The sequence below is a fragment of the Cnephaeus nilssonii genome, assembly GCF_951640355.1.
Source record: "Cnephaeus nilssonii genome assembly, chromosome: 4".
NCBI classification, from domain to species: domain Eukaryota; kingdom Metazoa; phylum Chordata; class Mammalia; order Chiroptera; family Vespertilionidae; genus Cnephaeus; species Cnephaeus nilssonii.
Genome location: NC_137075.1, coordinates 86,723,177 through 86,748,889, shown reverse-complemented (window position 1 = coordinate 86,748,889; position 25,713 = coordinate 86,723,177). Strand labels below are relative to the sequence as shown.

At 52.2% G+C, this 25,713-nt stretch overlaps 2 protein-coding genes across 13 annotated transcripts in view; both read left to right on the top strand.

Moving 5' to 3' along the window:
* Nucleotides 1-21,088, top strand: part of MIDEAS (mitotic deacetylase associated SANT domain protein) — a 66,129-nt gene extending 45,041 nt beyond the window's left edge. For 10 of the 12 annotated variants that reach the window (XM_079769144.1, XM_079769145.1, XM_079769154.1 and 7 more), the window contains 12 exons: nt 409-2,114; nt 3,233-3,532; nt 7,100-7,445; nt 9,326-9,392; nt 9,889-10,031; nt 10,185-10,288; nt 10,632-10,707; nt 11,379-11,467; nt 14,170-14,319; nt 15,427-15,639; nt 17,131-17,327; nt 17,668-21,087. In XM_079769144.1, the coding sequence (XP_079625270.1) occupies nt 657-2,114; nt 3,233-3,532; nt 7,100-7,445; nt 9,326-9,392; nt 9,889-10,031; nt 10,185-10,288; nt 10,632-10,707; nt 11,379-11,467; nt 14,170-14,319; nt 15,427-15,639; nt 17,131-17,327; nt 17,668-17,830 (3,306 nt within the window). In that variant the 5' untranslated portion in view covers nt 409-656 and the 3' untranslated portion in view covers nt 17,831-21,087. Of the gene's footprint in view, nt 1-408; nt 2,115-3,232; nt 3,533-7,099; nt 7,446-9,325; nt 9,393-9,888; nt 10,032-10,184; nt 10,289-10,631; nt 10,708-11,378; nt 11,468-14,169; nt 14,320-15,426; nt 15,640-17,130; nt 17,328-17,667 lie in introns of all 12 variants that reach the window. The other 2 variants (XM_079769146.1, XM_079769147.1) reach the window with 2 other exon arrangements.
* A 760-nt stretch (nt 21,089-21,848) lies between these two features.
* Nucleotides 21,849-24,318, top strand: PNMA1 (PNMA family member 1). Its single transcript, XM_079770010.1, has one exon. The coding sequence runs from the start codon at nt 22,508-22,510 to the stop codon at nt 23,567-23,569; it is 1,062 nt and encodes a 353-aa protein (XP_079626136.1). The 5' UTR covers nt 21,849-22,507; the 3' UTR covers nt 23,570-24,318.
* Nucleotides 24,319-25,713: the final 1,395 nt, after the last annotated feature.

Genomic DNA, 25,713 nt, shown 5'->3' with positions numbered 1-25,713 from the left:
TCCTGGCTCTGGGACGGCACCGTTGGGAATGACACCTGTTCTCTCCACTTTCTGTGTCTGAGATGTGCTTGGGGCGTCAGACGAGGCATTGGCTGAACCGATGCTCCTTCTGGGTCTGGTGGGGAGGTTCCCGCCCGGGCAGATGGGAGAGGACCAGGCCGGGCTGCCCCGGGGACTGAGGCCTGGCTTAAGAGGGGAAAGGAACCAGAACACGGCCTTTGCCGCCCCTTGTCCCAGCTTGACCGCAGGAGCTCAGGCTGGATCGCAGCCCCCGCCGCCCTTGGCAGATGGCTTTGTGCAGTTCACAAGTTGCACCACATGCAGCCAGGGCCTTCGATGGTACTTGGCTGGCGCCTGGGGCATCGTGGGAGGCTGTGGCTGACGCTGTTGCTATGCTTCTGTCTGCAGGCTCCAGGACCCGTGGAGCATCATGAACTGGGAGGCGTAGACAAGCTCAAGAGTGTCTCCGTGAAGAGAGAGGAGCCGCCAACCGTTCTTTCTCCCTGTGCCTGACCACATCGCCCAGCACTTTTTCCTGCCCCTGTTCCGCTCCCACTGGCTCCTGGACTAGGGGGCTCGCAGCAGGACCTTCCCCTAGGGGATGGGCAACTGGTAAAGTAGGTCTCGTTCCCCGGGCCGGCCCAGTTGGCCACACCATGAACCTCCAGGCCCAGCCCAGGGGTCAGAACAAGCGGAAGCGTTGCCTCTTTGGGGACCAGGAAGCAGCTGCCAAGGAGCAGCCCCCGCCCCTGCAGGCCGCACCACAGCCCCCGGCCCCTCCACAGTCCACCAGGGTGAAGGAGGAGCCTTACTTTGGGCACGAGGGCCCCACAGGGGCCGCCCCTGCCTCCCAGCCTGTGGAGCTCCCCAACAGCCTGGCCCTGCTGAACTCGGTGGTGTACGGGTCCGAGCGGACCTCCGCCGCCATGCTGTCCCAGCAGATGGGCTCGGGCTCGGTCAAGTGGCCCAACTCCGTGATGGCTCCAGGGAGGGGCCCAGAGCGGGGCGGGGGCGGGGGGGTCAGCGACAGTGGTTGGCAGCAGCAGCCGGGCCAGCCTCCGCCCCACTCGACGTGGAACTGCCACAGCCTGCCCGTCTACAGTGGACACAAAGGGAGCCCGCACCCGGGCATGGTCTCCACCTACTACAACCACCCCGAGGCACTGAAGCGGGAGAAAGCAGGGGGCCCGCAGCTGGACCGCTACGGGAACAGCGTGCGGCCCATGATGCCGCAGAAGGTACCGCAGGAGGTGGGGCGGCCCCAAGCGCCCTTGAACTCGTTCCATGTGGCCAAAAAGCCCCCAAACCAAACGTTGCCCCTGCAGCCTTTCCAGCTGGCGTTCGGCCACCAGGTGAACCGGCAGGTCTTCCGGCAGGGCCCACCGCCCCCCAACCCTGTCGCCGCCTACCCGCTCCCGAAGCAGCAGCAGCAGCAGCAGCAGCAGCCACAGGCGGGCCTGCCCCAGATGCAGCTCTTTGAGAACTTTTATCCCATGCAGCAGCCGCCCTCTCAGCAGCCCCAGGACTTTGGCCTGCAGCCGGCTGGGCCCCTGGGGCAGCCCCACCTGGCTCACCACGGCATGGTGCCCTACCCCTTCCCCCCCAACCCCGACATGAACCCAGAACTGCGCAAGGCCCTCCTGCAGGAGTCGGCCCCGCAGCCCGTGCTACCTCAGGCCCAGATCGCCTTCCCCCGCCGCTCCCGACGCCTCTCCAAGGAGGGCGTCCTGCCTTCCACCGCCCTGGATGGGGCTGGCACCCAGCCGGGGCAGGAGCCTGCCACCAACCTGTTTCTACATCACTGGCCCCCGCAGCAGCCGCCACCCGGCCCCCTGGGGCAGCCTCATCCCGAAGCGCTGGGATTCCCGCTGGAGCTGAGGGAGTCGCAGTTGCTGTCCGATGGGGAGAGACTGGCACCCAATGGTCGGGAACGAGAGGCTCCCCCCATGGGCAGCGAGGAGGGCATGCGGGCAGTGGGCGCAGGGGACTGTGGGCAGGTGCTACGGGGTGGGGTGATCCAGAGCACGAGAAGGAGGCGCCGGGCGTCCCAAGAGGCCAATTTGCTGACCCTGGCCCAGAAGGCAGTGGAGCTGGCCTCGCTGCAGAACGCGAAGGTAAGAGTGGCCCGGGGCGGGAGCCGGACCTGGCAGAGCGTGGGGTGAGCTGTGTGTGGGGAGAGCGAGGACGCCAGGCCCACAAGGGCACTTGTCTCACTTCCTTAAAGGAAATGAAAGAACCTCTACATTTCAGGGAATTCTGAACTCCCTGCATGCAGGGAACCTCTCCCCAGGTGCATCCAGAACCTAAAGGGAGGTGAGGGCTATACAGGTGCAGGGTTGCAGGCAGGAAGTGCCACGTACCTTCATTTCCAGATCCAGCGTGCTGAATTTTAGCAGCTAAAAGACAAGGACGTAGTAGTCGTCATCCAGGTGGTTTTACTTGTCAAAATGCATCGAACTGTAATTAAAAATAGCTGCATTTTGTTGTGTCCATTACACTGCAGTAAAGTTGATTTAAAAGAAAAGACAGGAACAGTGGGGGAGGAGAATGAACAGAGTGTGAGCACCCATCTTGTACTTGGAGTTTCTTACACTTGATCCCAGATAATTGGATAGGGATGCTGTCATTTATCCTGTTGTGTTTATTTTTGCTAAAGAAATCCCAAGTGGGATTTCCCAAGGTCATAAAGCTAGCATAGAAGCCTCACATCTGACTGCAAAGCCAGGGTTAGCCCCTTCCTTTACTTGAAGTCTCAACCCCCGATGCCTGTAGGGCCGGGCTGATCGGTAGAAGACCGTAGAATTTGACTTCACTCCAGCCAGCTGCCACTGGGGGATAGATATACAAAGACCACCCTCAGCTGCCACAAGTTCCTTGCTTGCTTGCTTTTACAGAGATACGTTTAAATATTTAGATAATTTTTCACATGCCACTCACTCACTGTGCAGGCCAAGCAAAGTACATCTGTCAGGCACCTGGGGCCTGAGATGGCCATGCGGGGACCTACTCCAGGCTAGGATGGGGGGACCTGCCAGAAAGGAGGTGCTAGAGGATATTTGGGAATGTGGTGGGAGAAAAGGTGATCAGGGAAAGGCCAGGTGACCAAAGACCATGGGGAACCATCATAGGTGTGCGAATCCCCGAATCAGATGGGACTGGGAATCCTAGACCAGCAAACCGGGACTTAGCTTCTGAACCTCACCTCTATCCCCGCCTCCCTTCCCTTCTCCAGGATGCCAATGGCTCTGAGGAGAAGCGGAAAAGTGTGTTGGCTTCAACTACCAAGTGCGGGGTGGAGTTTTCTGAGCCTTCCTTAGCTGCCAAGCGAGCACGAGAGGACAGCGGGATGGTGCCCCTCATCATCCCGGTGTCTGTGCCTGTGCGGACCGTGGGCCCATCGGAGGCGGCCCAGGCTGGAGGTGTGGACGAGGACGGGAAGGGTCCTGAACACAACCCTGCTGAACACAAGCCGTCGGTCATTGTCACCCGCAGGCGGTCCACCCGGGTCCCCGGGACTGATGGCCCCGCTCAGGTATGAGAGACTCCCCATGCAAAATCCTCCGGTACCTGAGTGCTCCTGGGACCTGGGACCCTCTGGGGAAAGGACAGTGTGACTGAAGGAGCGATTCAAGCAACCTGTGGTGATACTATGTCTGTTTTCCACACCAAACCGGACAGATGCACTATGGGGGACAATGGGACAGTTTTATATTTGAAATTGGGACTGTCTAGGAAAATATGGTATGCGTGAATCTCTTTCATTTCAGGCCACCAGATTTTGATAGGGCCTGTAATACGGGCCAGGCCCTGTGCGAGGCACTGGGATGTAGATGTTTGCTTGTTCTGTCAGTGCAAACATGCATGTTGAAATCTCCTACTAAAATTGAGGTTTTTGTCCATTTCTTCTTTTAGCTCTGATGGCATATGTTTTATACTTTTTAAAAATATATATATTTTATTGATTTTTTACAGAGAGGAAGGGAGAGGGATAGAGAGTTAGAAACATCGATGAGAGAGAAACATCGATCAGCTGCCTCCTGCACACCCCCTACTGGGGATGTGCCCACAACCAAGGTACATGCCCTTGACCGGAATCGAACCTGGGACCTTTCAGTCCTCAGGCCGACGCTCTATCCACTAAGCCAAACCTGTTTTGGCTGTTTTATACTTTAAAAAAAAATATTTTTATTTCAGAGAGGAAGGGAGAGGGAAAGAGAGATAGAAACATCAATGATAAGAGAGAATCACTGATGGGCTGCCTCCTGTAAGCCCCATACTAGGGGTGGAGCCCGCAACCCGGGCATGTGCCGTGTCGTGAATCGAACCTCAACCTCCTGGTTCATAGGTTGATACTCAACCACTGAGCCATGGGCTGTTTTATACATTTTAATTGATGTTGTTAGTTGCATATTCATTTAGAACTGGATAGACACTTTTCAGTATGAAATGTTTCCTTTTATTTCAGTAATCTTTTTGCCTTTTAAAGTCCACTTTGTCAAATATTTAGCTTTCTTTAGGGGATGTGTATCTCTTCTTCTTCTTCTTTTTTTTTAATCCTCAACTGAGGATTTTCCATTGATTTTTAGAGAGAGTGGAAGAGAGAGGGAAAGACAGAGAGAGATATCAGTGTGAGACAAACACATCGATTAGTTGCCTCCTGCACAAGCCCTGACCAGGGCCTGGGCCGGGGAGGAGCCTGCAACCAAGGTTCGTGCCCTTAACAGAATCAAACCCAGGACCCTGCGGTCCACAGGCCGACACTCTATCCACTGAGCCAAACCAGTTAGGGCTGTCATGTACTTTTGTATATTTTTCTTTTTTTTAGTCTGACCTATCTTTCAGTTTACCAGTTCTGTTTAGCTGGATTTAATGTGTTGTTAAGCCCATTCATTGAGTTATTTTTTAGTAGTTTTTCAGTTACCAGATTTCCATTTGGTTAATTTTTAGAGTGTCTAGTTCTTTGTTGGAATTCTCAACTTCGCCTTCTATCTTATTGCATAGTTTTCTTAAAGTTTATTTCTGACAACTCCATTAATGGTCTGTTTCTGTCATCTGTTACTTCTTGTCTTTAAGTCACATCTTGCTTTCTTGTATATTCCGTTGTTTTTGTTGAATGTCAGATATTATATGCAGAGACGTATGGAGGTAATTGAAGGCTCTGGATGAAGTTCTCTTCCAGAGAGAATTTATCGTTGTCTCTGACAGGTAGCAAAAAGCAACAGCTACCCTGGGTTCCTTTCATTTAACCAGAGATTAAACGGTGATAGAGATGAGAGGAGTTGAAGCTGGGCCTTATTCCATGTGAGGACTAGTCTTCTTCTGATTCACCTTTATTCTGAGGAGATAGCCCTTTGGCGTTCCAGTCCACAGCCTGGGAGTCTACCAGGCTCTGCTTCCTGGACAAGCCCTCAACTCCAAGTTTCATTCTGCTACCGCCTTGAATTTACTAAAAGGTCTACTCAGGTTCTCAGCCTCTCCGTTGCCTCTTCCAGTCACAGCATCCACTCGAGGGAAACGCAACTCCAAATGCTGGTTCACCTCTTTGACTTTCCTTCTTTTCCTGGATCTTGGCTTTTTAATTCTTTGCCAACTCATTTGCTCTCTGATAACCTTCAGAAATGTGGTTTTTATATTGAGTCCAGATTTTTTTCGTTATTCTCAGCTGGAAAATCAGCCTAAATGCCTGTCCTCCGGAACAGAGAGGGGAGCTCCAAGGTTAACATGAGCAGCACAGCCTCTGCTCTCTGGAGTCTTAGTCTCTGGTTGGTGGAAATTTTTGTGTTGGAGCCCGGAGGCCTGGGCAGCTTGTCCTGAGGATGGGCAGAAAGGAGCCTGAGCAGCTGCACAGCTCAACACACTCATTTCAATGATGAGGAAATAGATGCAGAAAAGGCAAGAGGCGTTCCTCAGGTCATTCAGTCAAGTAATGCCAGAACTAGCCCTGGAATTTGAATCTCCTGAGTCTCTGTCCATGAGTATTTCCAGGGTTTTGGGGAAGGTTTAAATTTAGTTATTTCGTTATTTTTTTTCTTTGTAGTACAGACTTTTTCAATCTTGCACAGAAATATGGAGAATGCTATAATCAACCCCGATATTTAGCCATCAGAATATAGTCGATCTTTTTTCATTTGTACCTCCACGTCTCCCTGCCACTGGATATTTAGAAGCAAATCCCCAACATCATATTGTTGCAACTATAAATACTTCGGTTTGTATCGGAAGTACATCACACATTCGATTCCCAGTCAAGGGCATGTACCTGGTTGCAAGTTCGATCCCTGGGCCTGGTCAGGGTGTGTGTGGGAAGCAACCAGTCAATGTATCTCTCTCACATGGATGTTTCGCTCCTTCCTCGTCCCTCCCTCCCTTCCACTCTCTCTAAAAAAAAAAAAGGGGGGGGAAAATTATTCAAGGACAGGACTCTCCTATTAATTTTGTTAGACATGGGTCCCAGGCCCAGTTCGGGTCTTGTCACATGGGGGAGGGGGGATTTCCATTAATGCCTAGAGTTTACGTAGTGATAGCAGCCAGTATATATTGAGTAATTACTGTGTACCAGGTACTGTTCTCAGTGATTTCCAGTATTAAGTCATTTATCCCTCATAGCTACCCCATTAAGTAGGCACTTAATATACCCATGTTAAAAATGATGATACACAGAGAGTTAAGTAATTTACTTTAAGTGGTAGGTAAGGGAGGTGGATCTCAATCCCAGCAACCCAGCTCTAGGGCCTGGGCCCTTAACTATAGTCCTCTGCCCTATAGCATACTTCACAGCAGGAACTATGGGCTGTGGCCCAAATTCAGACGTAAGAATTGTTTTAATATCTTTAAGGGATTATTTTTGAAAATGGGGGTGTGGGGACTGGGGAGAAGAAGAATATATAACAGAGACGACATGTGGTCCACAAAGCCTAAATTGACTGTTTGGCCCTTGACAGAAACAGTTTGCTGGGACCTGCCACCTGTCTCAGGCTTGCCTTGATGGGTGCGGTGGGCAGACTTAAGTTTCCAAGGTGAGACCAGCAAGCCGTGGTCAAGACTTCAGTACCCCAGGACATAGGAGGCTGAGCCATCTTGGTTCTATTTCCTTCTCCAGGCTGAAGACATGAGTGTCAAGTTGGAAGGGGAACCTTCGGTGCGGAAACCAAAGCAGCGGCCGAGGCCTGAGCCCCTGATCATCCCCACCAAGGCGGGCACTTTCATCGCCCCTCCGGTCTACTCCAACATCACCCCATACCAGAGCCACCTGCGCTCTCCTGTCCGCCTGGCTGACCACCCCGCTGAGCGGAGCTTTGAGCTGCCCCCCTATACACCACCTCCCATCCTCAGCCCCGTGCGGGAGGGCTCCGGCCTCTATTTCAATGCCATCATGTCCACGAGCAGCATCCCAGCCCCTCCTCCCATCACGCCAAAGAGTGCCCACCGCACCCTGCTCCGGTCTAGTGAGTAACCCTGGCCTCGGTGGGCAGGGAGGAGACTCATTTTATGGGGCTGCTAGGGGTTGGGTTGGAATGCTGTAAGAAAAGGGGCTCCACTCTCTCATCTCTGAGAAAGAGAAGGACGTTGTCCTGGTTCAAGAATACATGTGGGTGGAGGAGGGGTGTCAGCTGCCTGGGTTCAAATCCCAGTTGCACCATTTACTATTACACCCCCTGTGCAAGTCATTTAAACTCCCTGGGCATCAGCTGCTTCGGTGTTTAGATGAGAATATTAGTAGTGTTTGGTTGATGATGAAATTGCCAATATTCAACTGTTTTTAGATCCACATAGGGTAGTTTCCTATGGTTCAACCTAATAGCTACCTCATAGGGTTGTGGTGCGGTTCAGATGCATTCACATATGTACAGCACGCAATTTCATGCCTGATGCGTCATGTTTGTTCTTAATATTACGTGGCGGATCCTTTCTCCTCAGTCATTTTGGCCAAGAAAGAGCAGACATTTTGGCTCGCATGGGTTTGAATTGTTGAAAAATGTCGCCCACTCTACAAAAAGATCCGTCTCCCAGGAGAATGTGATAATGCTATCTCTTAGGGTGGGGAGAGGATTCAACGGGAGTAAACACTACCAGACCAGCACAGGGGTGAGGCGGTGCCATCCCCAGATTAACCTCCGAGTCCGACCTCACCCATGGCTTAGCTCTCTGGTGCCCCCTGGTGTCTGTGAGTGAGAAATGGCTCACCTGGGCTGGCTGGCCTTCTGCCCTCACACTTCCACGCCAAGATTCAAAGCCTCTCTCCCTGCCTGGGTTGTGCAGGAAGAAGTCACTGTAGAGACCAGATTAGTCCCAAAGAAAAGGTCTGCCCACGCATGAATATTTCTCAAGAACTTGGGTGTAAAGCCTCGAATCGGATCCTATGAGGGCTTCAGTGATATATGGGGACACCAGGGTCTGTTTTAAGGAAAATCCGGGGTCACTAGAGAGTTGACATGGAGGCCTGGGAGACAGAAAAGCAGAGGCTCCTTGCGGTGTGGGCTCAGCAGGCAGCGAGTGAAGCAGACCCTGAGCTCCAAAACCTGCAGAGGCTGCTAGCCTGGGCTAGGGAGGAAAGCATTCAAGAGAGGGTGGGGCTAGAACTGAGCTTGAGCTCTGAAAGGGCGGGGAAGACACGCTAGGCAGAGGACATGAGTGTGACAAAGACATGGAGGTAAGACTGTGCAGGGAAAGTGAGGGGCCACGTGTCACCAGCCTGCTGGGGTCCAGGGTCCAGGTGAGAGGGCGGTGGGCGGCCGAGATGGAAGGGGACTGCTGAGGAGCGCACAGGTTTTATCTCACGTTGCAGAGAGGAGTCAGCAAAGATTTTGTTTTTGCAGCAAGGGAGTGTCTCTTGATCCTGTGAGGCATGAAGAGATTAGCTCAGGAGAAACTGAGGCTAGAGAACCCAGCAAGGAAGTGAGAACATAATTATGCCACAGCGATCTCCTTCACCACCTCGCCAGGGGGTGCAGAGAGTTTCGGCCTCTTTCCTAGTACAACCACAGTTTCATGTTGGAGTTAACCTGTTGTTAACATTCATCTGCGTGTGGGAGCTCCCAGGGCTAGGTTTTGTGCATGATTTCATTCACTCCTCGCATTATTAGCCTTAGGAGCCCCTTTCAGTAGGTGTGAAAAACGGGGGCACCCACATATTTAGGAAAGTTACAGTTCGTTGTCACCATTGCAGGCTGGGAGCCAGGACTTAGGATGCCTGGTTTCCATGTGTGAACCTCTGTGAGTCACCGCTGTGGTTCTGGTGCTGGAGAGCAGCCACCTCGGGCTGGGGAGGGAGGGCTTTGCTGAGGGGCGGAGGGTACGGCCTACCAACCTGCCTTTTGTCCCATAGACAGTGCTGAAGTCACCCCACCTGTCCTCTCTGTGATGGGGGAAGCCACCCCAGTGAGCATCGAGCCGTAAGTGCAGCCCTACCTCCGGCCCGTGGTGTGAGGGTGGCCACGTGGGGTCCCGGCATTGAGGTGGGCCCGTGGAGGAGAGGGCTCTGCAGGGCCTGCAGAGGGCTGAGCGGCCCCTCTGGGCTTCCTCCTCCTCGCCCTGCTTTTGTGTGGAAGTCACAGGAAAAGGAAGGGACCGGTTTGGGTTGCCTTTGCCTCTGCGAATTAGAAGGGTCCTCGGAGAGGCTCCTTCCCTGCCTGTAAGCCTGGAGCTCCTCCTTCCCTTCCCAACACCTGGGCCTCGCCTTTCTGGCAGCACTTGGTGCCGTTTGCCAGGTGTCCTCACAGAAGCCAGATTCCCTTATGCCCAGCTGAGGCCTGGCCATGCTCAGCCTCTGTCAGCTGCCCTCTGCACCTTCTCCCATCCCCCAGGGGGAAAGTCAGATTCTGCCGCCTGCCCCCCCGCCTCACCCCCAGCAAAGTGAGGGCTCACTCTCTGCCCTTTCCACCCCTGCAGACGGATCAATGTAGGCTCCCGATTCCAAGCTGAGATCCCCTCCATGAGGGACCGCGCCCTGGCAGCTGCAGACCCCCACAAGGCCGACTTGGTGTGGCAGCCGTGGGAGGACCTGGAGAGCAGCCGGGAGAAGCAGAGGCAAGGTGAGAGGGGGCTTGAGCCAGCAAGCAGAGATGGTCTTGGGTAGGTGGGTGGGCTAGTCCTAGCCCCGCCCAACCCGGCCTGCCCTGAAAGTGATTTCCTCTCCTCCCTCCCCACGCCCGCTACCTCCCTCCCCGCTCCCTCCCACAATGCAGTGGAAGACCTGCTGACAGCTGCCTGCTCCAGCATTTTCCCTGGAGCTGGCACCAACCAGGAGCTGGCCCTGCACTGCCTGCACGAGTCCAGGGGAGACATCCTGGTGAGACCCCGCCCCCAGTGGCGGGGAGGGCCCTCAGGGAGGCTGGGCTGGATCCATCTCTGCTGCCCAGGAGCCAGGCCTGCTCACATGCTGATTTGAAACAGGCTGGAGGGTCCAACCCAGATGGGGGTTGTAGGGGCTCAGCCCAAGGAAACCCTAGTTCTAAACTTTGCAGCGCAGGGTGGTGCCATCCACCCCAGGCCCTGATTCTGGGCCACTGGGACCCCACCTCAGACAGAGCTGCACTGAGGGCCTTCTGCATCTGTGATGGCCTGAGGAGACCCTCTGAGTTTTGCCCACCGAACCCAGCCAGGGCCCTGACTTTGCTTCACTCCCCTTTAAGGAAACGCTGAATAAGCTGCTACTGAAGAAGCCCCTGAGGCCCCACAACCACCCACTGGCAACTTATCACTACACAGGTGGGCCTGGTGGGGGGTGGGTCTAGAGCCTGGAGCCTCCAAGGGTCTCCCATCAGTGGGGCCCAGTTAGTGCTGAGTCACAGCCCCGGGTGGGGGAGATGGGGGGTGGGTAAGCCAAGAGCCAAAGCACTGACACCAAAGCTGGGGTGGCTCTCCAGGAGCTTACTGTGCCCTGGAGAGGAAGACGGGAGGGCGTGGGCAGGTGGGAGCCGTCCAGGCAAGGAAGCCCAGGACTCGGTACAAGGGACAGGGATCCGGGGCGTGCCATCCAAACTGGCATCAGGTACCTGGAACTTAGACAACCCCTGGGGTGCCATGTCCCGTTCTGGACCCTGTGCTGTAAGAGGGACATTGACCGCTGGGCATCATCCTAGCAGCTACTGGTATCGATCCCCGTGCAGTGGTCCGTGTCGTCTGTGCCAGGCTGGGCACCAAGGGTTTCACACATGCGTGATCTCATTTAGTCTGCACAACTGGGGAGGTGGCTTCTATTATTAGTTCCCACTTCACAAGTGAGGAGAGTGAGGTTCAGGGTCAAGTGGCAGGGCTAGTACGTGGCAGGAGCAGTTTGTGGGTGGACGGATCGCACACTTGTCTGCTGGTCGGAATTGCCCCCGGGATGCTTACGGTCCCACCCACCTCACCACCCCGGTTCCCTGTTTGCCCCGCAGGCTCAGACCAGTGGAAGATGTCTGAGAGGAAGCTGTTCAACAAGGGCATTGCCATCTACAAGAAGGATTTCTTCCTGGTGCAGAAGCTGGTGAGCTGGAGCTCTGTTTCAGGGGCCAGTGAGGGCAGGAGCTAGCTGCCTGTAGGATTTGGGGTCCCCCTACCAGTGGGGGCCTGCAGTCGCTTACCAAGCCCTCGTCAGAAGCACTTAATTCAATGCACTAAGTAGCCTCAGAGAATTCTGTAAACAAAACAAGCAGGGGGGGAAATAAGGACTGCCCTCCCTTCATTCTAAGCCCCCTCCCCTCCCGTTGGATAGTGTGGCCACACCCTGGGGTCTTAATCCAGAGAGGGGCCTGAGTAAATATCAGACTCAGTGGCATCAAACTTGAAATAGTGGTGCCTGGCTGGCATGGCTCAGTGGTTGAATGTCGACCTATGAACCAGGAGGTCTCGGTTCGATTCCCAGTCAGGGCACATGCCCGGGTTGTGGACTCGATCCCCAGTGGGGGGTGTGCAGGAGGTGGCCAATCAGTGATTCTCTCTCATCATTGATGTTTCTACCTCTCTCACCCTTCCTCTCTGAAATCAATAAAAATATATTAATAAAATAAAAAAAACCTAGCCGGTTTGGCTCGGTGGCTAGAGCGTCGGCCTGTGGCCTGAAGGGACCTGGGTTTGATTCTGGTCAAAGACACGGACCTTGGTTGCAGGTTCCCTGGCTCTGGTTGGGGTGTGTGTGTCTCTCTCACGTCAATGTTTCTCCCTCTCCCTTCCATTCTCTCTAAAAATCAATGGAAAAATATCCTCAAGTGAGGATTAACAAAAACAAACAAAACAAATCCCCACAACAACTTAAAATAGGGGCTTACCCAAGGGAGCGCAAGAAGAGAAGGAGGGGCTGCCTGGCGAGGTGAGCCATTCCCCAGGGGCGCGGAGCACGGAAGGCCACAGTTAGTCTGTGGGAGGAGAGGTCACCCTATGATAAGGGGAACTGAGAGCAACAAATGACTGTAACTGAACTGGGCGGGGCCCTCTGCCCACGTCTTGTCAGACCCAGGGCGTCTTTCCAGTAACTCCTCCTCTTTCCGCTGGCCAGCTAGAGGAGGCCGGAGCCTAGTTGTCCTAGATTTATCTTGTCCTCCCCCTGTGTTCTTCTGGGGGACTAAAGTGCTTTGCTAATTTGCAGACTTGCATCTTCCCACCAGCCCCGACTGGCAAAATCTGGGCTGTGGGAGAGTGCGTTGTGTGGACCGCTGAGGGGAAAGGGCTTCCAAGAACGTGCTCTTTCCTCTTGGGATGGTAGATTGTGCCAGGGATGGCTCTGGGAACTGGACAAGGTGCTGATGAATTCTCCCACAAGGGCCCTGTTGTGAGGGCAGACATCTGCTGGGTTCCTGATTGGGCAATATTTCCAGGAGCCCCCCTAATGCCTTAATGAAAAGAACAGACCAGTAGTCAAACAGATGATCAGAGAGAGTTGGCAGGGAACGTGCAAACGGGATCTAATTAATAACGTCGTGATTTGGCCATTCCTGTGAGATGGAGCATGTCTGTTTCTCCTCGGGCCCAGAGGACCCTCTCTGACTCCTGGGGCTCTGTGCACAGGACCTCCGCACTGCCCAGAAGTTGGCCGAGCAGTCTGCGAGCCTGGGGGAGCGGGAAGAGTCAGGGAAAACAGCCTCTGTGTTTTCTGTGTGTGGGAAGGTAGCCCAGAAACTAAACCCAGTGGCCAAATGGATTTGTGAGACGGGAGGGCTAGGACTTCAGAGCGTGGGAGGCCCTTGGAGATCATCTAGTCTCACCCCACTCGCTATTTACACAGGAAGCGACTTGTCGAAGGCCACGCAGCTATTTAGTGGCAGAGTTAGGAACAAGATTTGGGAATCCTGCTTCCTTTTCAGGTTTTCCCAGGCTTATTAGCCTCCCTTGATAATTTGACATTTCTCTGTCCTCGCTTATCAGTCGCTGCTACCTGGAGAGGAAAGGAAGAGGGGGCAGGGATATATATATATATATGTATGTATGTATGTATATGTATATATATATATTATATAGATAGATCAATGTGAGAGAGATACGTTGATTGGCTGTCTCCTGCACACGACCCAACCAGGGATTGGACCTGCAACCTGGGTATGTGCCCTGACTGGGAATTGAACCTGCCACCGTTTGGTGTACGGAATGACACTCCGACCAATTGAGCCGCACGTGCCAGGGCCAGAATTTTTCCCCTTTAACTTTTTATTTTGAAAAAGTTCAAACTTCCAGGAAAATGGAAAGAATCGTGTAGTGAACACCTGTATACCCCTCACTTAGATATACCAGTTGTTAACATTTGCCACATTTGCTATCTGTCTATATATAAACTTACACATGCACCTATTCTCTCTCTCTGTTTTAATTAATAATTAAAAGTAAGTTACAGACATCATGACACTTGGCCCAAATATTATCTAAAAACAAGGACATTCTCCTGTAAAACCACAGTAGCATTATCATCAAAGAAACTTAAACTGATAAGTAATACGCTCTAACATGCAATCCACATTCAAGTCTCCCCAGTGGCTCCATGTTGTACTTTTTAGCTTTTTAGAAAAGGAGTGCTGAAGCTTGGGTTAGTCGGATCGGTCAGTGGTTTGTCAGAGCAGGTGTTAGAGACATGCTTATATTTGGGGGGGTTGATTGAGTTTAGTGTTGGCTCAGTTTAAGGGGAGACAGGAGGAAGGCTGGCGTATCCCCAGGCAGGTGAGCTGAACCAGGAACTCTGACCGCATTTTCGTTTCAAACCAGATCCAGACCAAGACTGTGGCCCAGTGTGTGGAGTTCTACTACACCTACAAGAAGCAGGTGAAGATTGGCCGCAATGGGACGCTCACCTTCGGCGATGTGGATACGAGTGACGATAAGTCAGTCCAGGAAGAGGTTGAAGTGGATATTAAGGTGATTCCCTTCCCATCCTCAGCTGCTGAGAGAGGAAGGCAGTGTCCCTGATAACCCCAAGTTGTTGATGTCCTGGGCTGGGCACTGGCCGTGGGCCTTGGGGATCCCCTCTCTGTTGGCCAGTGACGTAGTAATCATACCCTGTGTGGATACAGTACTTGGGGGAAAGTTCCCACAGTATTTGCACCAGCGTCAATGTATTGTCCCCTCATAGCAGGCCTCTAACACTGTTTCCCAAACTTTAGCCATTCTTGTATCACCTTTATGAGTTTCCGCTATTCCTGCATCCTACCATATGTTACCATTACTATTTCTGTCATTTCCACATACCACTTGTGCTATTCATATTTTTAAATCAACTCATTTTTACTCCAAAGGGAAGTTTTATATCACAATCATACATAGAAAACAAGTACTGCTTGGCTTAGACGGTTCTAGTAAAAATAAATATAGTGTATGAAAGTCAAACCATGTTATTAAATTCTAGCTAGATACTATTATCTGCCAAGGCTCTGAAACTGAGGCCTGGAAAAGTACAAAAGACACATGAACACGAGCTAGAGACTTTCTTCTTAACATAATCAGGATTGAAAGAGAATTGAAAAGAGAATGTTATTTAATTCTGTTTCCGTGTATCCACCACCTAAAGTCATTTTGGGGCTATAAGCCCACACTTGGTGACATGCTGCTCTAAGATGGGGAGTGGTTCGGTCCCCTTTCTGCAGGTAGGAAGGGAGTGGAGATACAGAAAGTGTTACAAGGTAGCTGAGAATGAGCTCAAGTTGCTGCCTGGCTCCACCAGACCACCCTGCCCACGGATGTGTCCCTGAGCACATCCAGGAAGATAGGTGGCCTGTGGGGAGGGCCTGGCAAGCTCCCTCCCTGCCCCTGGCTCCATTTCAAGTGCTCGGTCTCATCCTGAAGGTTCCCAGGGCTCAAGGCTCGCTCTTCTTTGCCAGGCAGACTAGGTGAGGGAGGGTTAGAGTCAGCACAGGAGGCCAGGCCAGGACTAGCAGGGACAAGTGAGCCCTGGCTGGGTCAGAATCCGTGCACTGTGGCTGCATGACTGAGCTCTAGGGTCACTGCCCCTGTTCTTGTCCCCCATAGACTTCCCAGAAGTTCCCCAGGGTGCCTGCTCCCAGAAGAGAGTCCCCCAGTGAAGAGAGGCTGGAGCCCAAGAGGGAAGTAAAGGAGACCAGGAAGGAGGGGGAGGAGGAGGTGCCAGAGATCCAAGAGAAGGGGGAGCAGGAAGAGGGGCGAGAGAGAAGCCGGCGGGCAGCGGCTGTCAAAGCCACACAGACACTACAGGCCAATGAGTCGGTAAGTGTGACCTCCACTGGGGGAGCCCAGGGCCAGGAGAAGGGCCCGAGGGGGTGGGAGGGAAGGCAGAGCAGGAACATGACTAGGATTGTCGTCATCATCATAGCAGGAAATGTATTCAGTGCCTGATGCTGTTAACTCATTTAATCCTCATAACCCTATGTGGTAGGTACTGCCATTATTCCCATTTCACAGATGAGGAAATTGAGGCCCAAGATCAGATAGCCAGTAGGCAGCCTGACTCCAGAGGCTGCCGCTAAATTTTACACTCTACTGCTTTTGTCTCTGAGACTCGGGGAGCACGGTTTTATGAAAACCCGGAAGGTGTGTGGGACATGGGGGAAGCATTCGTGAAGTGTAGCTCAGGCAGGGCTCCCCTAAGAGAGCTGTGTCCCTGACAAAAATGTCTGAAACTGAGCTGAGGTCACAGGCGTAAAGATAATGGCCCCTCACCCATGTTCTCTACAAAGTGCTGTCCTGTCCATGATCTCATTCATTCTGCACAAGAACCCCATCAAGTGTGAACCCTCACTTTGCAGATGGAGAAAACGGGGCTCAGAGGTACTAAGTGACTTGCCTGAGGTTCCACCCCAGATCCTACTGCAGTGCTCTGTCTGCCACATCACAGGCCAGGAAGCAAGACCTACCGGCCAGAGCCGTTCTTGTCTGGGACGGGTCCCCCGGAGAGGGTAGGGGTGGGAAGAGCCTGCTGGGGGAACTACTCTGAGTTTTTTATTTCGGTGTTGTACACTTAGGCGTGCAGGAAAGCCCCCCATAAACTGTAGACACGCAGCTGTTGGTTTTCTTCTTTTTGTCTTGGCTGTGCTCCTCCAAGAGTTGTGCTCCGTGTACAGGCCCAAGGGAGTTCTGCTGACTTTTGTCAGCATTTTCCTGTAGGGTCAACCCAGGGCACAGACTTCCGCTGGCCACCTGGGGCTCCCCTAGCCCCTGAGTACCTGCCCTGAGCACCCCTCTCCAGGGCAGCACAAGGAGTCCTCTGCTCGCTGGCACCTGCCTGGCCTTTGCCATGGTGGCTCGTGGTGTCATGAGCTAGATGCCTGCCCGTCTTCCCCTTGCACTGGACCGCGCTCTCCGAGGAGGGGCGCCTGTCTGTCACCTCTGTGTCCCCAGCACCTGTGCATCACATGGGCTTGAATCTCACGGAATAAAGTCACAAATGGACTAAATGACTGAAACATGACAACGTGTGTCATTAATGGAGACACCAGGTCCCGTCAGATACACCGGGAAGTCCTAGGGCAGCGAGGGCTGTCCCACGATGACTGTAGCAGCAACTCTGTAAAGACAGAGCTGGCCGAAGATGGGATGGGTTGCTGAAAAGGCAGTGAGTGCCTTCTCAGTGGAAGGATTCAAGAGAATGCCAGGGCAGGAGTGTCTGGCCTTTAGGAGTCCTCTGTTCCCTAAAATTCCGGAATTCGGGATCCTGTCTTCCCCAAATCTCTCAACGCCTCCTTGTTTGATTCTCTCCAGGCCAATGACATCCTCATCCTCCGAAGCCATGAGCCCAACGCCCCTGGGTCTGCTGGTGGCCAGGCCTCGGAGAAGCCGAGGGAGGGGCCGGGGAAGCCGCGAAGGGCTCTGCCTTTTGCAGAGAAGAAGAAAAAAACAGAGACATTTAATAAGACCCAGAATCAGGAGAACACGTTCCCTTGTAAAAAATGTGGCAGGTAAGATGTGTCTCCATGGGGACCGAGGAGGGAGGGTGTTGGTGGTGGGTAGGCGGATGGCAGGCGGGCAGGAGGAGGAGGAGGTAGTCTGAGCTTTCGCCTTGTCTTCTGATTGGCTCAGAGGGTTTCTAGGGCGGTGATGTCACTCAGCAGAAGAGGGATGATGGCACTGAATAAGGAACTCGTCTCTGCTTTAGTTGGAGGGTGGGGGTAGGCCAAGAGGCATTCGCCAAGTCAGGGACACACAGCTCCCCCCCCCCCACACACACACACACTCTAGCCTGGTGGCCCAGGGGGTGGGGACAGACCTCTCACTTGAGCCCCTCTTGCCCGGCTGCAGGGTGTTCTACAAGGTGAAGAGCCGCAGCGCCCACATGAAGAGCCACGCAGAGCAGGAGAAGAAGGCTGCAGCTCTGAGGCAGAGGGAGAAGGAGGCTGCGGCCGCTGCGGCCGAGGCCGCTGCCTCCCCCCACCAGACGGAAAGCGCTGGAGAGCGGGGCTGAGGCCCAAGGCCGCCTGGAGACCCAGGACTGGCCCCTCTGCCTGGCGCCCGGCTCCCCCTGCACCAGCCTTGTCAAAGCGCCGCCGGCGCCCAGGGACTTACCGAGGGATAGAGGAGAGATCACGTGGACTTTTCTCCGGAAAAACAAACAAGACAATAAAATAAACAGCTCTTTTATTTATAAAGGCCCCAGGAGCAGTGTTAAGGGCTGCAGGATCCAGTTCTCTGTGCATTCGGTCTGTCAGGAGTTGTCCTCACGCTTTCCTGGAACGATGAGCGTCCCTGCTTGCTGGGGCTGCCCTCTGGGAGGGGCTCCAGCCGCTGCCACGGGTGCTTCTCACACCGGGACCCCTGCTGCTGCGCAGTCTCTTTCCTTCCTCTTCCCCCTGCTCCCCTTGGGCACCAAGGAGAGCCAAGCACAAGTTCGCCCCCAGTGTAGCATTATTCCTCCCCTGAGCCCCGGAAAAAGGGAGCTCACCCCTGCACACCGTGTCCAGGCCTAAGCTGCTCCAGCGCCCCTGTCCTCACAGAGGCCTCTCCTTTGCTGCTTGCTAGCAGCCTGCTGGGGCTGGAAGTTTTCTCAGATGTTTGCGGGAAGGCCATGTTCCTGTCCAAGCTCTCAGCCTGCTGGAGGAGAGGGAACTGTGAGGAGGGAAGCTGCAGGCTAGGCCTGAGGGCACTTTAGATAAGCCTTGGCTCTTCTGCTTCCCACCTTTTTGCCAAATACCTTTGGGCCCCAGAGACTAAGGGAGCTTAGCCCAGGCCCAGCCCGCCCCTCCTGGGCGCAGGTTTCCTGCTTGCCTCCGTCCTGACCTTGGCAGCTGCCACCTGACCCCACCCCACCTGGTCTAGCGCTGATAGCCACCGCCCAGCCCCCCAGTCCTGCATGTTGGAGATTTCTGGATCCTTCCCTGGGAGGGGGGAGGTCTCCTAACCAGATTGGACAGGAGCCTTCATTCCTTGACTTGTGTCATTTGGGAGCTATTTATTTATTCTTAATATTTAATTTTGAACATCCTCTCAGGGACCAGGGGCCGCCTGCTTTCCAGAGGCCCAAGTGCATTTATCCCAAAACAAGGCACCTTCTTGGCATCCGCACCTCTCCCCCCCCCCCCCCGCCCCCCGCTGTTCCCAAGACCCTAATGCCCCTCACCACATTGCTCTGGAAGCTCTTGCCAATAGGAATGCTAGCACCTGCTGAAAGAGGGTGGGAAGGTGGAAGGTGTCGCACCTAGAGTAGCAGGAGCAAGGGGATCCAAGGCAGTTCTTGTTGCTACCTCTGCTCTAGCTGTACTTTCAAATTGCCTGAGAGGATTGGCTGGAAGCCAGAATTCTGGTTTGTTTCTGGCTTGAAGAAGCCATATTTGGCACGGAGTCACTAAAGAAAGGGCTGGGAGATGCTGGAGGCCCCTTCACTTGCCAGTCCCACAAGGAGGGCTGAGTTATTTTTCTGATCTTGTCACTCAACTTTCATTGTATAAAAGAAGTTCAAAGTGAATGCAAGTAAACGGCAGGCCAACATGTTAGGAAGGAGCCACAAAGCATTCTGCTTACTCACGAGATAGCTGAAAGGCAGCGTGTTGGTAGCTGGGGGTAGGGAGAACGTTTTTTTTGTTTCTAAACTATGCACTATCAGGTATTTTTCAGCCTTCATGCATTAAAATGGTTCTACAAGATCCCAGCTACAGGAGCAACAAAATTCTCCCCCCCCCCCCCAAGACTCCTGGACAACTACCTAGATTTCCAACTTCCCAGTTAATTTCCTCCATAAGCTTCTACAAACTCAGTATCCCAAGATTGCAAAAATCTGGTATCCCCTCCAGAAACAGGAAGGTAGCAAAAGTCTCTCTTCTAAATCACGTGTGTAACATGAGTGCCTTCGCAGCTTTGCCCCAAAGTGCTACTTACGTTTCCCAAGGTTTTTTCTATTTAAATTGTATTTTGTTTCAGGCCCCTTTATGGACATGCTGTAACAAATCTCCTTTGTCTAGAGCGATTCTCCTTTTTCTAAACTCATGGAGACAAGACCAGGTGAATGTAGGTGGAGAAAACAAAAATGGTACCTCTCTGTATTAATCCCACCGGAACATGGCATGTTAGAAGGAAGGGTTCCTGCTCCCGGATAGATTTACATCTCGAATGCGTTGTGAAAGTGAAAATGTTTAGAGGGCAGATGCAATTGTGGCCTGTGACCTGCCAATTTAGTAGGTGCAGTCAGCTGGCATAAGTCTATGTCCTTTATGGTGCTTTCTCCCTGTGAACACATTAGGCTCATCTTTAGTTGTTCTTTTCTTTTTTTCTTCTACTCAGAGCTCTTTGCTTTAAGAAGTTAAAAATGACAAACACCACCAGCTTTATAATGCCCTCCCACACCGTCTCACAGAGCCATCTCCCCGCCTCCATCTGCACTCAGCAAGGGCATGAAACTAACCTAGTGCCTGTATTCCAGACCGTTTCTGAGGTCTCTTACCCACCGGAGGAGACAGTGCTTCGGAACTGTCCTCCATGCCTTCAGCGGCCCCCTACCCATCCCTCCTGCCACCCCACCTCCACCCCTGGCACAGAGGTCGTGTGCTGCTTATGTCTAAAGGGATCCCCTCTATTTAACTGCCTCAGTGACCTAACCTCTTTCTTCTCGTGTGCCAGAGGTTAAGATGAAGGAGGAATACAACATATACTCAAGCCCGAACTGTTTAAATACGCTTTCACTGGGGGCTCACTGTTCTTGGATGGTATTTATTGCCAGACTGGCAAAGCCTAACTCCTTAGGTTTACAGGAAGTATGCATACTTTTATAAAACAATTGTATGTCCTCCACTCTTTTGCTGTGTTGATCTTTGCCTCTAATAATTTGCAGCTGTTTCACCTTTTTCTCATTTGTCTCTCAATTGAAGGCCTTGTTGGAGGGAACAGCACAGGAACAGCCTTGACAGTCTGTAATTATTGTATAAATATTTTAATAGCATATAAATAACTATATTCCTTTTATTTTGAAAAAAAATGATCAGACACTGCCTTTTGTGTGTTTGCTGCCTGTGGCACCCTTTTTTAAAAAGACTGTTACATATTAAAATAGTGTACATATATATAAATATTACCTCTTTTGCTGTACAGTTGTGATAGACCAGACTGAAGATTTTATTTTTTGTGTGCTTTTTATAAAAAAAAAATTAATACACTAAAGAAAATCTTGCTGATGTGATTGTAATGTATCTATGTAACTTATTTACTTTTGGATGTTCTTCTGTATCTTTAAACCTTTTATTAAATAAGGTTTTAAAAATTCAGAGTTGAATGCTGTGTTCTTTAGGGGAGATTTTCACCATCTGGGATTGACGTAAGTAGGCCTTGTTTTGTTTGCGGGGGATTATTGGACATTTTTGAACCATAAGGATTCTGTTTTATCACCTCATTGTCAATGATGTCAGCACTGGAGAAATGAACACACCGGCATTTTCCTGGCTACAAAGATTACTGAGTATAAATCTTTTTACAAAATGTTCGAGCCATCTCAATTCACTCTCTCACACAAAAACATGTAAATGGCACTCTTCCAAATTTTAGTTTCATTTGGATGAAATATGGAGGGTGGGGAATGCGATCAGGTGGCATAAGGAAGCCCCTGTGGCCGAAGAGGGTGTTTTCATGTCGAAGCAGCCACAGTGGACACGTCTGTCTCGACGGATGCATTTTCAACAGTATCATCTTAAACCCACTGTATTATTATTATTATCTCTTTATTATTATTATTATTATTATCTCTTAAACGCGGTGCTTGGTTTTTAAAAAAAAACTAGAAAATATGGAAAAAGAAATGAGCCATCAGAGAAACCAGAGCCCTGGCTGTCACCATAGCAACCGCTGGACATCCTCCCCTCCCTCGCCCGCCCCCCCCCCCCCCCACGCGGGCTGCGGGAGCGCGCGGAGCTCCGGTCCCCTCCGCCGCCGTTGCCATGACTACCCGGGCGCTGAGTGGGCCGCGGGGCGGGGCGCGCGGCAGCCACGCACGGGGCCGGCCCCGCCCTCCACTGCGGCAGTAACTGCTCGGCTGGCTGCGGGGCGGACCACCCGGCCGCCGCTGCCCGCCTAACCCGCCACAACTGCCGCTGCCGCGCTTCGCCGCGTGTGTCTTCGCACCGCGGCCGCCCCCGCCGCCCGGTGGGCCCCCTGCCCCCGCGAAGACGCTCCTGGCGGGCTGACCCTCCGCCGCTGCGGCGACCTCAGGACCAACAGTCACTCCCTCGGGGGGCGGCACGGCCCTCGCCGGCTAAGCGGCCACCCCTCGGCCGCCCGAACGCCCGGCTCCGACCGCGAACGCCGGATCGACTCCAGGAGCAGCGACTGCCCAGCGCCCGGCGGCGGAGCGGAGGCGGCCGCGCCCCGCGCCTGCAGGTAGAGGACCCCGGCCGCGGACCCTGAGGAGGCGCAAGAGGGCGGCGGCCGAGTGACGGGCGGACCCCGAGCCTTCCCGACGCCCCGCTCCGAGGACGCGCCGGCCGACTGCCTGGGGCAGCGCGGGGACGACCGCGGAACCGGCGCGGGTTGTTCTCGGTGGTTGCGTAACGCCCGCCTCCCTCGGGCGTCTCTGGGGGGGAGTGTCCGCCGCTGTCCTCGGCCCTCGGGCACAGGGAGCCGCCGTCACCCGTGTCTTAGGATCGGGCCCCAGGTAGTCGGGAAGATGGCGATGACCCTGCTGGAAGACTGGTGCCGGGGCATGGACGTGAACGCCCAGAGAGCCCTGCTGGTCTGGGGGATCCCGGTGAACTGCGACGAGGCCGAAATCGAAGAGACCCTCCAGGCCGCGATGCCCCAGGTGCCCTACCGCGTGCTGGGCAGGATGTTCTGGAGGGAAGAGAACGCGAAAGCAGCCCTGCTGGAGCTCACGGGCGCCGTGGATTACGCGGCCATCCCCAGGGAGATGCCGGGGAAAGGCGGGGTCTGGAAAGTGGTCTTTAAGCCCCCGACCTCCGATGCTGAGTTTCTGGAAAGGCTGCACCTCTTCCTAGCGAGGGAGGGCTGGACCGTGCAAGATGTTGCCCGTGTCCTTGGGTTTCAGACCCCCGCTCCGGCCCCGGGCCCAGATATGCCCGCAGAGATGCTCAACTATATTCTGGATAATGTCATTCAGCCTCTTGTGGAGTCCATTTGGTACAAGAAGCTGACGGTGTTCTCGGGGCGGGACATCCCGGGGCCCGGGGAGGAGACCTTCGATTCCTGGCTGGAGCACACGAATGAGGTCATTGGGGAGTGGCAGGTGTCCGACATAGAGAAGAGGCGGCGGCTGATGGAGAGCCTCAGAGGCCCTGCCGCCGACGTCATCCGCATCCTCAAAACCAACAACCCTGCCATAACGACCGCCGAGTGCCTCAAGGCGCTGGAGCAGGTGTTTGGGAGCGTCGAGAGTTCTAGGGATGCGCAGGTCAGGTTTCTGAACACGTACCAGAACCCGGGAGAAAAGTTATCGGCTTATGTCATTCGTCTGGAGCCTCTGCTGCAGAAGGTGGTGGAGAAGGGGGCCATAGATAAGGATAACGTGAACCAGGCCCGCCTGGAGCAGGTCATTGCCGGCGCCAACCACAGCGGGGCCATTCGAAGGCAGCTGTGGCTGACCGGGGCTGCGGAAGGGCCAGCTCCTAACCTCTTTCAGCTGCTGGTGCAGATCCGCGAGGAGGAGGCCAAGGAGGAGGAGGAGGAGGCTGAGGCTGCCCTCCTGCAGTTAGGCCTGGAGGGGCACTTCTGAGACCCGGGAAAGGGAGTTTTAGTGCAGACCTAGGTAACAGCTGCTTTGTGCTTATAGGTGTGTCTCTTAGTCAAGTCCTGTTTTGGGGGGGAAGTCAGGCCTGCATATTCATGTAACATTAGTAAAATTGTGCCAGGGAGCACCCTGAGCTGCTACCAGTGTCATGCTAGCATGCTGAAATGCCAGGTAAAGGCTTAGACACAGGTGCTCAGTGCAAGCTGTCATCTTGACATCATCAGTTGTGAAAAAATGTGAAACTTGTGAGACTTCTCATCAAGATACCTAAATGTGAAATTGCATGTTCAGTTGTTTAGTTCAGAGCCTGGCTAACACAAGAAGTGTTCAGTAAAAATATGAACTGTTGTTATTAATAACGTGAATAGTTTTTCTGTTTATTGCAAATTGTTCCTGATTTATATTGATGGGAAGAAACGTGAATTAGATATTCTTAGTGATTCAGCTTTACAGTGCTAATTTCTTACTTTTCATCTGTAAACATCAGGATCAATTTAATTGGAAAGTATCCTGAGACTACAAAATAGGGTATTAGAAAAGTACAATTATAGAGCTGTGTAAATTAAAATTTTCACTGTACAAGATATAAATTGCATGGGGAGGTTAATATGAACCAGTTACAGTATCCATTCCCCCATTTCAAATCTTTGTCATTGATTTGTATTTCTCTTTACTTGTGCTGGTTCTAAGTGTTCTCAGTTTGAAGTTATCAAATACATGTATACAAATAAAAATATTTTAAAAATTCTAGTCTCATTTTCTGACATGTATAAAAAATTTTCAGTGTAATTAAGATCTGTATCTTTTCTTAGACTTGAAGTCACTAAAGAAAATCAAACCTCAAGTAAATATTACTCTAAAATGTTAGGAAATCCAGAAATGGGGTTTAGGAGGTTATCGAGCATTTTTTCCTCCCCTTTTAAGTTCCTTTCAGCTAAAAGTGTTTGTTTTGCCGCAGGGATAACTCACACCTGTGTAAAATGAATGCTTCGGTTTTACAGCAGCCATTTTATATCAAGAGGATATAAAAAGGGAAATATGGCTTTAAAACATGTTTATTTGGCTACAGAGATTCAGTGACAGAAGATGTCCATCTTTTGAGATCCAGGTCCTAGTAAATCCAGAAGTGGTTACATGAACATAGTGTTCAGTGGAGATTTTCCCCCAGTAACAAGGCTTTAAAATTAAAGCCAACCAACCAAATAAATAATAAAATGATAGCCAACCTATTATAACAATCATAAGGTAAAAATTAGTCATAAAGGCTAATACTTGCATATGTTCTAACAGATGTCTCTATACACTCATCTCACTTCCTTCACTCTCTTCTCTACACAGCTCCACGTATTTGACTCCCACAACAGAAAGGCAAATCTTCACTCCCCACAAACATGTCCTCATTACCCCTCTCCCCCATTCACATCTCACATAGCTTCCCCGTCCATCGCCCACCCCCCCCACCCCCCCACACACACAATGTGCTGGATACACACACACTCCCCTCACCTCTCACAATCTTGTTTTCATACATTCACTCCCACCTTCCCCAGAACACTCCATCATAAACATGCTCCCCCCTCTATACCAGTCTCCCACCCCTGTCATACATTCCCATTTCTCCACATACATACACACAACCAGTCACCACATACATGTTCACACTCCTACTCTATACATACACTCATAACAAAAACAAATAATGGGTTCATTTTTTAACCAAATATGGGTATCCTATATCTGCACATAGGGATGGGTACACCTTTTTATAGGTGCAGAGTTGATTGCTTTTTTTTTTATTGCATTTTAAGAGGGAGAATAATCACCTAGGATTCTTTAATATATAACAATTATATATATCTATGTGTACACCCATAAATATTTAATACAACACATGTATATGATACAAAACAATATCAGGAGTCTAGATGTCCATCCTTTGTTCTATAAAACAATGAACTAAAAATAATGAACTGATTCAAATTAAGGTTTTCTCTATGGGTTCATTAAAATCTGCTTTTTAAAGGACAGTAGCAAGAAATATATCCTTATAACCAAAGAACTATGGAGTAAAAAAGTAGACTGTCAAACTACACGGGGAAGGTAGGGGAGGGTTGGGGGGGTAAGAGATC

Excerpts from the sequence above, each read along its gene's own strand:
- PNMA1 (XM_079770010.1), top strand. The coding sequence starts at position 22,508 with ATGGCGATGACCCTGCTGGAAGACTGGTGCCGGGGCATGGACGTGAAC.